The following is a 17,919-nucleotide window of genomic DNA, read 5'->3' on the forward strand; positions in this document are numbered from 1 at the left end:
ATGGAGTTCTCAGCAAAAGCCAGTTTGGCTTTCAAAAGGGCCGTTCAACAGAAGACGCAGTCTACGCACTTGCAAATGAAGTTCTAGAAACCCTTAATGAAAAAATGCTAGCACTTGGTGTCTTCTGCGATTTATCCAAAGCATTTGACTGTGTTGATCACCAGATTCTCTTGCAAAAAGCAAAATTAGTAGGAATAAGTGGTGTTGCAGGCAATTGGCTACAGTCGTACCCCCAAGACAGAAAACAAAAAGTTGTGTTGAATAGCTCGGGTGGAGTATGTGACACTTCCTCAGATTCTGAATGGAGTTCCATTACATGTGGAGTGCCCCAGGGCTGAATTCTTGGGCCACTATTATTCATGATTTTTATAAATGATCTACCATCATGCACAAGCCTGCCGTGTAAATTTACATTATTTGCTGATGATACCACAATTTTTATGAGCAGTAGAACAGTCAACAATCTTGAGGAACTCAGTAATCACATACTCTCAGATATGGTTAATTGGTTCAAGGTGAATGGTCTCTCATTAAATTCCAGTAAGACCAGCTTTATTCAATTCTGTACAAAAACAGAAAAAGAGAGAGAGATAAGTGTGACACGTGGTAATCAACCAATAGTCAGAATGGAAACAACAAAATTTCTTGGAGTGCACATTGACAAGAAAATGAACTGGTCTTCACATATTATTGATCTCTGTAAGAGGCTTAGCTCTGCTACCTATGCTTTACGGGTTGTCACTACATGTGTTGAACCTAACACTGCAAAAGTGGCCTATTATGGCTATTTTCGTTGTCTCATTGAGTACGGAATTATTTTTTGGGGCAACCAGCCATTAGCAAGGAAAGTGTTCATTGCACAGAAGCGAGCTTTAAAAATTATATATAGATTGCGCCCAAGAGACTCTTGTAGAAATAGTTTTCGTAATCTTAAAATATACACAACTACATGCCAATATATTTTTTCTCTCATGTGTTTTGTTTGTAAAAATATAGATATATTTCAACCAAATAGTAATTATCATGAGCATAACACACGGAGGAAGAATGACATACACAGTGAACTCAGAAATTTGAGCTTGGCACAAAAGGGTGTCCATTACACTGGAGCAAAACTCTTCAATGCTCTTCCTCCCGAAATAAAGACAAAGATTCATAACAATAGCGAGTTTAAGAAAGCACTAAAAATATTTCTGCTAGAAAAAGCTTTTTACAGTCTAGATGAATTTTTAACTATATAAATTGTAATATTTTAATATTATATAATACAAGTTGACATAATGCCACTACGAATTTTATTTAACCTGAGATCTGTATCTGTGTGTGCTCCGTATCTGTTTTCTGTAGTGTTTTAATAATTCTAAGAAAATATGTATTTTCTTTTTCTATATTGCTGCCCAAAGAATTTACTGTATAAGTTTTTATATAATTATGTACTCAAATTTCTGTATATGCTATAAGATTATCAGACTGTATTTGTAAAAAAACTGACTCGTTCCACGTCCTTGTGTATTCAACACAGTTGACCTATGGAACACGAAATACATCAAATCAAATCAAATCAGAGGTGCTCCTGGTTCTGCTGAGTCGTACCGACTTTTTGGCAGGACTTGCAGAACCAGCAGTAGTTCTGAGCATGTCCAGTGTAGCTCTGGATGAAACGCTTAGGAACATAAGTTTCATGGATGATAACTATACAACCCAAAGATTTATCAGCAGCCAAGACTTCATTTTATGGAAGCCTTGTTTATATGATCAAACGATTATCATCTCAGGGAGTAAGATTTATAGATCCTACTTTATTCAAAATTATTATTAGAGCTTGTTTCGTATATATCTTGCATATGATTTCTGTATTAAATGTCTTATAGTATTTACATTAAGTATGATTCTACTAAAAAGTATGATTGATACATTCACAAAATTGATGAAATAACTTGGCTGGCTTGTTGCAGGATCTCCATACATCTGCGTGGTATATCAGTATTGCATCAAATGCTGCTTTTGGATTTGTTTTGGATGCTATCAGTACTTCATTTGTGTCTGCTGTTATTTTAAGCTTCCTCTTAATGGATACAAGTAAGTTCCTGAAGATCAACTGTAGACACTTTTTTTTTATATTAAAAGTATGATATATTTGTTCTAAACACAAGCTCATTAGTTGAATCTGCAGCAGTTACCAGAATTGTTCATTTTTCAAAAAGTCTGCCCCTCCAATCTAAATCACCCATCATCGTCACTGCTAACTTGTTTTAAATGTAGATAACATTGATAAGCAGACCTGTGCTGTTATAACCTACAGAAAAACTTAATGTAATTTGGTAGTTAATAGCACTTAAGGTGCAAGCAACACAAGCTGCTGCTTGGAGTGCCGAACTGAGAGGGGGTGACTGAGGTTCTGTAACTGTAAGCTGTCTATACGGGGCATATCACAAGTAGTAGAGGCCATGTGGAGGCCAAGCTGAGAGGGTCACTGGACGTGCACAATTCCAAGAAGTGTATACAGTGCATATCACAGTTAGGCGTGAAAACTGACTCGGGTGAAAGTTTAGCAGAAGAAAGAAAAGAGGAGTGGAGAACAAATGATGTCACTTAAACAGAAAAAGTTCTCAAACTAGTCCATTTTTGGCATTATGAAAGAGTTTATGGTAACGATGGTGATATAATGATGCAAGAGATTTTTAGTATGTGTAGCAGCCAGTATTTCAGGCTGTATTTAGTTAGTCAGTTAGTTCGTTAGTTATTTAAAAACAGTACCTAAAGAAACTGAAGTAAATCATGTAGAAATTGAACTAAATTACTTGAAAGTTACTAGAGCAAATTGTGGCATCCTGGTAATTTATTGTTAAATGGTTTAGCTTTTTTTTGTATTTTCCCAGTGTTGCCTGTTTTGTTGTTTTATCTTTTCATTTTTGTAAAGCTAATGAATTAATTTCAGGAAGTTGACCACTAGACAATGTTCTTTCCAGGTACTCTAGGTGGATATGTTGGTCTTGCGATTTCTCAGTCACTCATCTTGACCGGAATGTTGCAGTATGGCATTCGCCAAACTACAGAGGTGGTAAACCAGATGACATCGGTTGAAAGAGTTCTTCAGTACAACAACATAGATAAGGAACCCTCTTTTGACTCTGAGCCAGGTAATAGCAGTAACTTTTCACAAACAATTCAGTACTATCTGTAATTGCTGCTATTTTTATATTCATAAATGGGCACAGTGGCTTGCGTGTCAACTTGAGAGTTTTTGCCCCCCCCAGCTGCAACTGTGTATGAACTTCTGTGCCTATCATGAAAACTCAAATTTGTAACAAATTTTTCAAAGAATTACGTTCTATGGTTAGTTGGTACCCAGTAAAAAGCAAAATGTGCCACATTACTGATACAATGGGCATAGCTCTCAAAATGAATAAAAAAAAGTAGCAAAAAAATGAACTATACAAATAGTAAGCAGTCTTGTATTACATTGAGACAAATTACTGAAACCTGAAAAATTACATTTCACAAAAGCATTTCTGATGACAAACTGCAGCATAGCAGAGGAACCATGTAGATAGGCCACAGCTTGGCTCCATGTAGGGGACTCCGAACTATCGACCACAATCAGTCAGCAAACAGCTCAACTGCACAAGCCTTTTTTTCAGATAAGAACACCATAATGGCTGTTGCAGTGAATACACTGGCAGTCGCTATTTGCCATCAGTAACAAACAGCCACCACCAGACAATACGAGGGTTGACTGAAAAGTAATGCCTCCACCGTTGTAACTCTTAAACAGTTGGCAGCATTGGTATGTGGCGGCGCGTACTGCCTTTTCCATAGCCTCTTCTCTACAGCTCCAGTTGGTGGGAAGCCTTAGCATTGAATGGTTGTGTTGTTACAGTGTAAATTATGGAACCCTGTGCAGACAGTCAGTCAATGTAATTTAACCAACGTGCAGTCATAGAATTCTTGACAGCAGAAGGTGTCACCCAAAGGAGGTTCATCAGAGAATGAAAGCAGTTTATGGTGATTCTGCTGATGTGAGCACTGTGTGCCTTCATTCTCATAACTCCACAGGAGTTCCCGGCAAATTTAAAGTCTGTGTGCTTTCATTTCTGGAGTCAGCATCCAGGTTACCCATCGAGCACAGATCTTCCGATAGCCAAACAAAGCAATAATGTGACCCACACATTCTTGTAAAATGTGATTGTGCTTGCAGTTTCTCTCTGAGTGATACGACAATTGTCCTGAATCAATCTTTCAACATTTTGCTTGTGAAACTTGGTGGTTGCTGTCACAGGACGTCCAACTCTTCGTTTGTCAGGCAGGGCAGGTCAGATCAGATGTTCTTGCCTCGACATCTTTAAAGTTACTCACCCAATGACACACAGTACTCACATCAACACAATCACCGTAAATTGGCTTTCATTCTCTGATGAATATCCTTTGGGGTGACTCCTTCTGCAGTCATGAATTCAATGACTGCACATTGTTTAAATTGCATTGACTGACCATCTGCATAGGGTTCTGTACTTTACACAGTAACAACACAACTGTTCAATGCTAAGGCTTCCCTCCAACTTGAGCTGTAGAGAAGAGGCTATGGAACAAGCCACTACCTGCTGCATACTAATGCTGCCAACTGTTGAAGAGATACGAAGGTGGAGGCATTACTTTCCAGTCAACCCCCGTATCAAGCAGCTGCCATGAGGAAATACTGTGTGATACAGAAAACATGATCAAATGGCAGCCCCAAGAGACAAATATTGAAGTATCTAGTTGTCCATCAGTATCTTGGGTTCCAGCAGTTTTATCAAAAGGATGGGTTACTACACACTGAGTTGCAGACAGGTACAATGAGAAGACTGTTATATACACACATCAAAAAAAGTTTTCCATCACCCCGGTTCCCAGAACTCCTGAAGATAGATGTTGACTGTGGATATTGTATCACAGCCACAGTCCCTTTGACTGTTCAGAGATGTCACTAAACCTGCCCAAAGATATAAACAACCATGCCTGAGCAGCACTTATTAGACAGAGGGGGTCCGACAGCTGATCTGTTCCAGACATTCCACCGGGAAGGAGGTACACGGCTCATGTTGTCTGTAGTTCAGTCACGCTTAGATGATAAATACCGTGGTTCAATGACACCCGCGTTGTTACTTTGTATCAGGAAGGGCTTTCAACAAGGGAAATGTCCAGGAGTCTCTGAATGAACCATGTTGTTCAAACATGGAACAGATGCAGTAAGACAGGAACTGTCTGACATGCCTCGCTCAGGCTGCCCAAGGACTACTACTGCAGTGTATGACTGCTACCTATGGATTATGGCTTGTAGGAACCCTGACAGCAATGCCACCATGTTGAATAATGCTTTTCGTGCAGTCACAGGATGCCATGTTAAGACTCAAACTGTGCGCAATAGGCTGCATGATGCGCAACTTCACTCCCGACATCTGTGGTCAGTTCCATCTTTGCAACCTCAACAATATGCAGCACAGTACAGGTGGGCCCAACAGCATGCTGAGTAGACCACTCAGGATTGGCATCACATTCTCTTCACTGATGAGTGTCGCATATGCCTTCAACCAGATAATCATTGGAGACGTTTTTGGAGGCAACCTGGTCAGGCTGAACACCTTAGACACACTGTCCAGCAGCAAGGTGGAGGTTCCCTTCTGTTTTGGGGTGGCATTATGTGGGGCTGATGTACACCACGGGTGGTCATGGAGGGCGCTGTAACAGCTGTACGATATGTGAATGAATGCCGTCCTCCGACCGATAGTGCAACCGTATTAGTAGCATATAGTGAGGCATTCATCTTCGTGGATGACAGCTCACACCCCCATTGTGCACATCTTGTGAATGACTTCCTTCAGGATAATGACATTACTCTACTAGAGGGGCCAGCATGTTCTCCAGACATGAACCGTATCGAACATGCCTGGGAGAGATTGAAAAGGGCTGTTTATGGACGACCCACCAACTACTCTGAGGTATCTGTGCCAAATTGCCATTGAGGAGTGGGACAATCTGGACCAACAGTGCCCTGACGAACTTGTGGATAGTATGCCATGACAAATACGGGCATGCATTAAAGCAAGAGGGCGTGCTACTGGGTATTACAGGTACCGGTGTGTACAACAGTCTGGACCACTGCCTCTGAAGGTCTCACTGTATGGTGGTACAACATGCAATATGTGGTTTTCGTGATCAATAAGAAGGGCAGAAATGATTATGTTGACCTCTATTCCAGTTTTCTGTACAGGTTCTAGAACTCTCATAACTGAGGTGATAAACTTTTTTTGATGTGTGTATAAGCTTTCGATCAGAATCTTCTTCAGAAAAGAGGAACGCGCAAGCGCGCGCACGCGCTGTGTGTGAGGTGTAATGACTTGTGTGAATGTGTCTCTCTCTCTCTCTCTCTCTCTCCTGAAGAAGGCTTTGGCCTAAAGCTTACGTGTAACAGTGTGTCCATCATGCCTGTCTGCAAATCAAAATATCATCTTTGGTGTGAGTAGGAACCTTCCACAATATTATTCGTATTACAACCTGGACTTTCCATTGTTCAATATCTGGGGTTTATTATGAGGCATGTCGGGAAAGTAAGTTTCCCAACGTTTTTTTTTTTTTTCCTTTAAAGTAGACATATTTAACTGGGAAAATTGTGCATGTGCAACATATCTATGATGTGACAATCAAATGCTGGCTGGACAGGTCCTGCCTGGTGCAAGTACTGTGACATCAGTGACCTAAAAGGCGTCTTATTCGTTCTCCCACCATCTGCAAGGTTCGGTTGGTGATAACGTTCCTCAATGCACCCATCAAAGCACCCATCGAAATCCATAGTCAGCTCTGTCAGGTCAATGGGCAGATCATCACGAGCAAACAGATGGTGCATTGCTGGTGTAGGCTTTTTTCCTAAGGTCATCAAAGTGTCCATGATGAAGAGTGCAGTGGAAAACTGTCCCTCTCAAATGATCACCTGGCTGAGCTAGTGCCGCATGCACCCTGGAGAACCGTTGCTTCATTATTAGAGCTCAGCAGCCATTTTTGGCAGATATTGGGAGCCTTGTTGCGTGAAATTCTCACTGAGCACCTGCTGTTCAAGAAATTGTGTGCCAGCAGGGCGCCAAAAAAACTTGATGCTAGAGCACAAAAAAACCCTTTGGATCAACACTGACATTTTTGTATCAGGATGATGATGATGATGATGATGATTTCTTAAACACAATCATCACAGGAAATATGTGGATTTCTCACTTGATCCCAGAAACCAAGTGGCTGTCAATGCATTGGTGTCGCTGTGGATCCCTGGTCAAGATGAAATTCAGACAGAATGTGCAGGTCCAGAAAGTGATGGGCATGGTGCTCTGGGACAAGAAGGGCACTATATTCATTGACGTTCTGCCCAGATGTGAAACAGTGAATGCTGACCATTACTGTGAAGCAATGCGGAAACTGTGATGTGTCATTAAGAACAACAGGCATGAAAAGTGTACTACAGGTGTTGTGCTGTTCCATGACAATTCTGATCCCCATGTAACATGACGCTCTGCAGAAGTTTGGCTGGGAGCTATTTTATCATCCAGCTTACAGTCCTGATATTGCTCCCAGTGATTTCTGTCTGTTTCTTGCACCTCAAGAAATTTTTGTCCTCTGGCCAGCGTTCTGATGAGGATGAAGAGCTGAAGACAACTGTCACACGCTGGTTCCATTCACAGGTGGCAGACTTCCGTGACACTGAAATACAAAAGTTGATACCATGATATGACAATAGTCTCAATTCTTTTGGTGACTACATCAAAAAATAGCTAAAACGTTGCTGTACATGTTGCCAATGAAGGTTTTCATGTAACTATGTTGTATTCGTTTTAAAAAATAGGGAAACTTACTTTCTAGGTGTGCCTCATACTTTGCATATGTTTAACAGAATCCAGTTTTTCTGTAGAATAATGGGATGATATTTATGGTACAGAGAGATTTCCTGTTGTTACCCTTGAAGTATAACTTTTGCTTCCACATAGTTTTTTTCCTTGTTGCCAAGCAGATTAAATATTTCAAGAGGTTGGTGAAAGAAAGTGTGAAACCATAAGAGTGTATTTTGACTTAGTACTTGGTATATTCTGGATTAAATTCAAAGACAAGAACATAAATAGAATAGTACAAAACAAACAATGGAAAATTCCGAATAGAATGACAGTATGATGAAAGTGCTAGACTTGCACTAACCATATAGCAATTTGCCGAGTCTGAGATAGGCACAACCAAAAGACTGTCAAACACGTAATCTTTCAGCTGAAGAGGCCTTCATCCGATTTAGACATCGCGTGTGCGATGAGTAGCAATCTATTCTTTCCATAATATTGCCATAATATTAAACAATTTATGTAGTAGATAGTGATTTTTATCAGTATCTATGGAACTAATTGCTACCAGCATGTGGTAAATGTGAAAATACAGCAAATAAGACTAATAGTTACTAAATTAAGGTTAGTACTTTCTTCCACTGTCACATTCATTTCATTTAATTTTTCCAATATGTAATGCTTAAATCTGCAAGTAGTGCTGGCCCTTTCCACAAATAGATGAATTGTTTCAAATAACAGTTAGCATTGAACTATATTTTCATATACTTTGTAGATACAGAGGACTCTTAGTAGTTGTAATTCCTTCATGTGTCATCATATAGCACTATGTACTTGGCTTCTTGTATTGTTTGTATACCATGTTTCTTTACAAGGTTCACTTCTTCTGAATCAGACCCCATTGTGCTTGGATTCTTAAATTTTCTATACATTTTAATTAGATTTATCTTAAGGGAGGTAAGTAAATAATCATATGACAGGGCTGATACAGAGGCGCGGAAGGGCGGTTCTGCTTTCCCACACCGTAACGAGCATCTTTTCATTTGCAGTGTGAAAGGTCAGTGCTGAGTGTAATGGTTTCTTGTAGAATGGCAGGATGACTTCAGAGTCCCACCGTATCACATGCCTTCAACCTTGAGTAAACATGAAGGTATTTTGGTTTTAATTCTTTGCATTGGCGTGTAGCCTGGTGATACAGAATCTTACACTACTTTGTTGCTCCCAGTTGCAGCCACATATTGATGGCAAAAGTTTCTTGAACCAAAAGTGTTTGAAATATGGAGCCACTTGGTCAAATGCTGCTGCAACAGAATGGATCAGTGATATCAGTGTCAAAGGTAGATACTACATTCCACTATCCTCTTTTGCTTTTACTGATATTCATCTTATATCCTCATTTCAAGACACTGTCCATTCCGTTCAACTGCTCTTCCAAGTCCTTTGCTGTCTCTGACAAAATTACAATGTCATCGGCGAACCTAAAAGTTTTTACTTCTTCTCCATGAATTTTAATACCTACTCCAAATTTTTCTTTTGTTTCCTTTACTGCTTGCTCAATATACACATTGAATAACATCGGGGAGAGGCTACAACCCTGTCTCACTCCTTTCCCAACCACTGCTTCCCTTTCATGCCCCTCGACTCTTATAACTGCCATCTAGTTTCTGTACAAATTGTAAATAGCCATTCACTCCCTGTATTTTACCCCTGCCACCTTCAGAATTTGAATGAGTATTCCAGTCAACATTGTCAAAAGCTTTCTCTAAGTCTACAGATGCTAGAAATTTAGGTTAGCCTTTCCTTAGCCTACCTTCTAAAATAAGTCTTTCTTTCTTTTCTTTTCTTTCTTTCTTTCGCGCTGGTCATACCGGACTCGAGAGTCCATTACCTCAGCAACGTATTTTCGCCATCTGTCCCTGTCTTGGGCTATTTCCTTCCATTCACCTTCAATACCTAGGCTCCTCAAATCAGCCTTCACATTGTCCTCCCATCTACGCCTCGGTCTCCCCACAGGACATTTTCCCTCTAACTGCCCTACCAGTACCCTGTGCGCTGTCCTGCCCTCATCTATTTGACCTACGTGACCCGCCCATCGCAGCCTACGTGATTTAATAATACTCATTGTCAGGGCTTGATTACAGTTCGTGAACCTCTTTGTTGTGCAGTTTTCGCCACACTCCGCTAATGTCATAGGATCAATATTGCCTTGCATGTTCCAACATTTCTATGGAATCCAAACTGATATTCCCTAAGGTCGGCTTCTACCAGTTTCTCCATTTGTTTGTAAAGAATTCATGTTAGTCTTTTGCAACTGTGACTTACCACACTCATAGTTCAGTAGTTATCACACCTGTCAACACCTGCTTTTCTTGGGAATTGCTATATTTGTCTTTTAAGTCTGAGGGTATTTTGCCTGTCTTGTGCATCTTGCTCACCAAATGGAAGAGTTCGGTCATGGCTGACTCACCCAAGGCTATCAGTAGTTCCAATGGAATATTGTCTACTCCCGGTGCCTTGTTTCAACTTAGGTTTTTCAGTGCTCTGTCAGATTCTTCATGCGGTGTCATATATCCCATTTTATCTTCATCTATATCCTCTTCCATTTCCACAATGTTGTCAAGTACAATGCCCTTGTATAGACCCTCTATACAGGATGGAGAAAAATTGTCACTAAATTTTAACCTTGGATAGCTGATGCCAGTAGGAACCAAAATTACTAATTGTGTAGGTCAACAACGTATCTGTTTTAAACTATGGAAACTTGGCGCCATGCACTCAGATTGGCTGTGGGATTACCCTGTTGCCTTTTGTCTGTTGATGGGCAGTGCTGTGGTAATCAATTTACTCATACAAATGTCCCTTTCCTCATCACTGCCCCAATGTGATACGCACATGTGTCGAATAGGTCTTGCTGTTTTGTCTCCACCTCATGTCAAAAGCCCCCCTGCGGGTTCGGGGGTAAGAATAGGCCCGCGGTATTCCTGCCTGTTGTCAGAGGCGACTAAAAGGAGTCTCAAACATTTCGGCCTTATGTGATGGTCCCCTGTCGGGTTTGACCTCCGTATCTCAAAATTTTTCCGAAGAGCGAGCCGATTGGGGAAGGGTGCCTTACTTGGTGCATTGTGTCCATCTTGCATTGAGAACTTTTGCCATCTTATTCGTCGTTGCATTGCAGTCCTGCCCGCTCTCCATCGCTTAGGCATGGATACGCTCCTGCGTGCACTTTCTGCCAAGCAATGTGCAGGGCCATTTTCTGCACTGACGGCGACCATGGACCACATGTCACCTAACATCCAGCACTGTAGCCAGTCCGTTGTGGTGGGGCCGCCATCTACCCTGTTGGTTGTAGCCCCCTGACAACACAGGGATCGCTCTACTGATGCCTGCGCCGTTAACTCCCCACGTATGCCAAGGAGTAGATGCCCATCTCCCTGGGGCATCGGGACTCCCGGCAACGGCCATCCTGCCAGTGGCTTTTGCTGTGGCTGGGTGGCGCCCGTGGGGAGGGCCCTTGGTCGGAGCAGGTGGCATCAGGGTGGATGACATGCAGTGAAGCGTGGCACATCTTCTCTTGCTGGTGGCCAGCCACCAGCAGTTTCTAAGCGTTTGAGGGCTATTTTAAAGGTAACGTTTATGACCCCAAATCATTCTCCTCCCTCGCCACACCATGGGAGGAATGAAAGGCATTGAATGAAAGTGAGACGTATTCACCCAGGTATCTTGTCTGTACCAGAGCTGATGGGGAATCCTTTATATCCGTAAAGCCTCAGTTCTTTGTAGAGCATTTAGAGGACAAGTTTGAGGAGGTGGAGGGCTTGTCCAAGATGTGGTCCGGATCGGTGTTGATAAAAACGGCATCCTCCACCCAGTCACGGGCCTTGCTCACTTGTACTAAGCTGGGGGATGTTTCTGTTACTATCACCCCACATAAAAGCTTAAATATGGTCCAGGGAATTATTTTTCACAGGGATCTCCTTTTACAGTCAGATGATGGAGCTGCACGCCAACTTGGAGCGACGAGATGTCCATTTTGTCCGGCGCGTCCACCGGGGTCCAGGGGATCGTCAAGTTGCCACCGGTGCCTTCATCTTGGCCTTAGAGGGTGACACGTTACCTGAGAAGGTCAAGGTGATGGTGTACCGTTGTGATGTCAAGCCATATATCCCTCCCCCGATGTGGTGCTTCAAGTGTTGGAAGTTCAGCCATATGTCTTCACGCTGTGCTTACGACCTCGTCTGTCGCGATTGCGGTCGGCCATCCCATCCTGATCATCCCTGTGCCCCACCTCCAATCTGTGTGAACTGTGGTGAGCACCATCCGCCTTGCTCGTCGGACTGTCCGATTCTGCAGAAGGAGCGGAAAATCATGGAAATAGAGACCCTTGACCGCCTGACGTACACTGAGGCGAAGCGGAAATATGATCGGCTTCATCCGGTGCGTATGACATCTTCTTATGCCACAACTGTCACTCCTGCTACAGTTCCATCAGCTCCAGTCAGCTCTGAGTCGAAGGCCCACACTTGCCCCCTTGATGGTGGGGGGCACTAAACTCCCTGTTGCTCCTGCTCCATCTACTTCAGGAGCAACACCCCCCCAACCATCGGGGACATCAGCTTCCCCTTCCCAGCCGGAGAAGCGTAAGTCTTCTTCGGCTCCTCTCGCCAGGAAGGGGTCCTTGGGGACCTCCCTTCGCAAGTTCCGACTGGTACAAAAGCAGACAACCGCAAGTGGCTCAAACAACCACCGGTCCCTGGTTGTAGGGCCTCACGGTTGTCGTCTGTCCCTGAGACTGACCCAGTGAAGCCCTCCCAGCCTGAACCACCGAAGGCACAGCGAGATAAGAAGAAGAAGAAGAAGAAGAAGAAGAAGAAGAAGAAGAAGAAGAAAGTTCCCAAGGCTAACGACATTGCGGTGGCACCCATCCCACCGCTTCCTACAAGCTCTGCGTCTGAGGACGAGGTGGAGGTTCTGGTGTCCGCTGCGGACCTCGATCTCGCCGGTCCCTCAGACGCCACGGATAGCGCTAGCACCGGTGCTCAATTGGAGGCAGCAGGTGACCCAGCGGCGTAATCTACCTTCCAAGTCCAGTCACTCTTTTCTCAGACATGGACAATACCATCCTCCAGTGGAACTGCAGCGGTTTTTTCCACCATCTAGCTGAGCTCCGACAACTTATCAGCCTTCACCCTTTCTTCTGCATCGCTCTTCAGGAAACTTGGTTTCCAGCAATGCGAACCCCCGCCCTCCGTGGCTATCAGGGTTATTATAAGAACCGGGCAGCATATGAAAGGGTGTCTGGTGGCGTCTGCCTCTATGTCCTTCACACTCTTCACAGCAAGTCTGTACTTCTCCAAACACCTTTAGAGGCCGTCGCTGTTCGGGTGTGGACGCCACAGGCTGTTACCGTCTGCAGTCTTTACCTTCCACTAGATGGTGATGTCTCGCAGCATGTCCTGGCTGCGCTGATAGCCCAATTGCCGCCACCTTTCTTGCTACTGGGCGACTTCAACGCCCATAACCCTCTGTGGGGTGGGTCCGTGGCAACAGGTAGAGGCGCCACCGTTCAGCATTTATTGTCGCAGCTCGATCTCTCGATTTTAAATGATGGCACCTTCACACACTTCAGTGTGGCGCATGGCACATACTCCGCCATTGACCTTTCGATCTGTAGCCCTAGCCTCTTACCGTCTGTCCAATGGCGAGTGCATGATGACCTGTGTGGCAGTGACCACTTTCCGATATTTCTGTCACTGCCACAGCGTCAATCTTCTGGGCGCCCTAGCAGGTGGGCTATGAATAAGGCGGACTGGGACTTGTTCTCCTCCACTGCCGCTATTGAGCCTCTCTCTAATGATGAAATTGATGCGGTGGTTCAATCGGTCACCACCGGCACCGTTACTGCCGCCGAATCTGCCATTCCTCGTTCCTCTGGGTCCCCTCGGCGGCAGACTGTGCCTTGGTGTCGCCTGAGATTGCTGCAGCGATTAAAGAACACCGGTGGGCACTACAGCGTCACAAGCGACATCCCTGCATTGAACACCCCATCACATTCAAACGGCTGCGTGCGCGGGCCCGCCGCCTTCTCCGCCAAAGCAAGCAGGAGTGCTGGGAGCGGTATGTGTCCACCATTGGCCTCCCTGTCTCTCCATCACAGGTCTGGGCCAAGATCCGACGCCTCTATGGCTATCGGACCCCTGTCAGCGTCCCTGCGCTCTCACTGAATGGCGCAGTTTATACAGCCTCCGACGAAATTGCCAACAGCTTGGCAGAGCATTTTGCTCTTAGTTCCACTTCTTCCAATTACCCGCTGGCCTTCCGTTCCATTAAAGAGCGGCTGGAACGTCGGAGCCTTTCGTTTCGCACCCACCACCCGGAATCTTACAATGCTCCATTCAGTGAGTGGGAATTTCGCAGTGCCCTAGCCGCTTGCCCTGATACTGCTGCTGGGCCAGATGGCATCCACTGTCAGATGCTGAAACACCTTTCAGTGGACTGCCAGCGACCCCTCCTCGACCTTTCCAACCATCTTTGGGTCGCGGGGGAGTTTCCGTTGCAATGGCGGGAAAGCATTGTCATCCCCGTTTTGAAACCTGGAAAGAATCCTCTGGAGGTGGACAGCTACCGTCCCGTTAGCCTCACCAATGTTCTTTGCAAGTTGCTTGAACGGATGGTGAGCCGGCGCTTCAATTGGTTACTGGAGTCTCGGGGCCTTCTGGCTCCGTCTCAGGGTGGGTTCCGTAAAGGCCGCTCTGCCACAGACAATCTGGTGAGCCTGGAGTCGGCCATCCATACTGCATTTGCCCGCCGTCAGCACCTGGTCGCTGTCTTTTTCGACATGTGGAAGGCGTACGATACGACATGGCGTCATCACATCCTTTCTACGCTTCACGGATGGGGTCTTCGGTGTCCTCTGCCGATTTTTATCCGCAATTTTCTGTCGTATCGTACCTTCCGCGTGCAAGTCGCGGCCTCATATAGTTCCTCCCACGTCCAGGAGAACGGTGTGCCACAGGGTTCTGTTTTAAGTGTCTGCCTGTTTTTAATCGCAATAAACGGGCTCACTGCAGCGGTGGGAAATTCTGTCTCCGCTTCCCTGTATGCTGACGACTCCTACCTTTACTACAGCTCCACTGGCATTGCAGCTGTTGAACGTCAGCTACAGGGCACTATCCGCAGGGCGCAGTCTTGGGTTGTAGCTCACTGTTTCCAGTTTTTGGCTGCCAAGACCCGCGTTATGCATTTCTGCCGGCGCCGAACTGTCCATCCTGAACCGCGGCTTTATCTTGCCAACGAACTCCTTGCTGTCGTTGAGACCCACAGGTTTTTGGGTGTAGTTTTTGATGCCCGGCTGACTTGGCTGCCTCATATTCAGCAGCTTAAGCAGGCGTGTTGGCGGCATCTAAATGCTCTGATACGCTTGAGCCACACCAGCTGGGGCGCCGACCGATCTACCCTGTTACGGCTCTACCAGGCGTTAATCCAGTCCCGTCTGTATTATGGGAGCCTGGCTTACGGCTCCGCTTTCCCATCTGCGTTGTGGGTGCTGGACCCACTACTACACAGTGGGATACAACTTGCCACTGGTGCCTTCCGCACCAGCCCAGTGGACAGCATACTTGCGGAGGCAGGTGTCCCCCCATTGCAGTTCAGGCGCCAAAATTTACTGGCCGCTTATGCTGCCCATGTTTTTAGCTTGCCTGGGCATCCAAACTATCGTCTCTTGTTCCCGCGATCGGTCGTCCATCTGCCAGAACGTCGGCCCCGGTCAGGTCGTACGATCGCGGTCCGCGTCAAAGAGCTTCTCTCCGGGCTTAGGGTTTTCACTGTTCCACCTCCTTTCCGGGCCACTTTGCGTACACCCCCACGGTGTGTTCCTCGCCCTTGCCTTTGGCTCGACTTGGCACAGGGCCCGAAGGACTCAGTCCCTCCGGAGGCCTTCCGCCGCCGCTTTTATTCCATCCTGGCCACGTATCAGAGCTCTGGCATTGTTTACACTGACGGTTCGATGGTTGCTGGTCGTGTCGGGTATGCGCTCACTCCCCCGCCCTAGAGTATATCCGCTGCTGCTCAGGTGAGTCCGTGTGATCTGTAGTGATTCCCTGAGCGGTTTACGACCAGTGTTTCCCTCGTTCTCGTTTGGTGATGGCTATCCACGAGTCCCTGCATACTCTTGCTCGTTGCGGCCGCTCTGTGGTCTTTGTGTGGACCCCCGGTCATGTCGGTATCCCGGGCAATGAACGTGTTGACTGCCTGGCCAAACAGGCCACCAGCTAACCCACTCTAGACATTGGCCTTCCGGAGACTGATTTGAAGGCAGTCTTACGCCGGAAAGTTATCTCGCTTTGGGACGCTGAATTGCGCGGTCTGACTGCCCCTAATAAAACCCGCGCCGTCAAGGAGACGATGACTGTGTGGCACTCCTCCTTGAGAGTCTCTCGCAAGGGGTCTGTGGTCCTCTGCTGACTGCGTATTGGGCACACACGGATGACCCACGGCCACTTGTTGCGTCGTGAGGACCCCCCTCTCTGTCGCTGCGGCTCGGTATTGACAGTGGTCCACATTTTGTTGGACTGTCCACTTTTATCTGTCCTCAGGCAGACGTTTGCGCTGCGTGACACGCTCTCTGCCCTTTTAATAGATGACTCTGCCATGGTGGACTTAGTTTTGCGTTTTATTCGGGCAGGGGTTTTTTATCGTTTAATCTGAGTGTTTGTTTTTTAGTGTTGATTCTGGCTTTTGGCCTCTGATTTTAACCTGAGTTTTTAATGTGTTCTTGGTGGTTGGCTTTTCCTCTTTTTTGTTTCTATGGTCGGCCAACCACCGTCATGCTCTGTGTGTTTTTCGTTCGTCTTGTCTGGTCTTTGTCTCAGTTTCTCTTGTTCTGTGTCGTCTGTGCTCTATTCTGTTAATCACTTTTATTCTCTGTGGGTGTTTTTAGTATTTGGAAAAAGGAGCCGATGACCGTAGCAGTCTGGTCCCTTTAATCCCAACCAACCAACCAACCTCATGTCAAAAGCATTCACACGTAAGTTTCGCTTTGGAGCACGTGTGGACAGACAGACAGACAGACAGACAGACAGACACACAGACACAGGTAGGTGCGCGACTGCGGTACCCAGCAAGATGTTAGCCACACCCTGAAACATTTGCAGCAATTCACTGGCAAAATGGCGAAACAGGCTCGTTAGCGGGATAGCATGGTGATGCTGTCAGACCTCAAACATGACGGAATGCTGCATTTGAAGTGACTGTTCTCAAAAGCTTCAAGGAAGTACCCACAAGTACTCTGGAAGCTGGACATGACATGGGGTTCACTCATCAGTTAGTCTGGGAGGTTTTGAGGGATGACAGCCAAAAGCCATTTAATTTCCACCCTGTCAGAGACCTAAATCCTGTGGCGGACTATGAACAAAGGCTAGGGTTTCACCGGTGGTTTCTGTGATGTGTTGTGCGATATACAGACTTCCCCACAATTGTGTTGTTTACTGACGAGTGCGCCTTCCGTCAGGATGACCTTAACAATACTCGAAACGTTCATTACTGGGCAAGGGGAAATTGTCACATCACATACATCCACAGGCACCAGGAATGATTTTTTGCTCAACATTTTGACAGGAATTATGGGTGACCATCTAATTGGGCCAGTCTGTCTACCTTCTCAGCTTACCGGGGCAAATTACCTTCACTTTTTGCAAGAAACTCTACCTGTCCGAGTGGAAGATGTACCACTAGACGCAGGGCTATGCATGTGTTTGCAGCATGATGGGGCAACCACAATAACAGTCGCACTGTGTGTAGGTATTTACATGAAATCTTAGATGGTCTGGTAATTGGCAGAGCTGCTCATAGGACATGGCCTCCGCAATTACCAGACCTCACACCACTGGACATTCTCCATTGGGGACTCTTCAAGGTTCTAATACACCCACCCAGATGCGAACCACCTAGAAACAAAGAGGAATTAATGGATCGCATTCAACATGCTACCAATTGCATCAGGGCAATGCCAGGGATCTTTCAAAGATTTCGGAACAACACTGTTGGATGTTACCAAGCTTATCATGTCAGA

The 17,919-nt window shown here is 45.5% G+C and overlaps 1 protein-coding gene across 2 annotated transcripts in view; it reads left to right on the forward strand.

Annotated features, from left to right (window-relative positions):
* Window positions 1–17,919, forward strand: part of LOC124775090 (ATP-binding cassette subfamily C member 4-like) — a 254,271-nt gene that overhangs the window by 203,936 nt on the left and 32,416 nt on the right. For both annotated transcript variants that reach the window (XM_047249900.1, XM_047249901.1), the window contains exons 18-19: window positions 1,956–2,079; window positions 2,970–3,140. In XM_047249900.1, coding sequence (XP_047105856.1) covers window positions 1,956–2,079; window positions 2,970–3,140 — 295 coding nt within the window. The remainder of the gene's footprint in view (window positions 1–1,955; window positions 2,080–2,969; window positions 3,141–17,919) is intronic.

Source organism: Schistocerca piceifrons, chromosome 2 (genome assembly GCF_021461385.2).
Source record: "Schistocerca piceifrons isolate TAMUIC-IGC-003096 chromosome 2, iqSchPice1.1, whole genome shotgun sequence".
In the NCBI taxonomy this organism is placed as follows: domain Eukaryota; kingdom Metazoa; phylum Arthropoda; class Insecta; order Orthoptera; family Acrididae; genus Schistocerca; species Schistocerca piceifrons.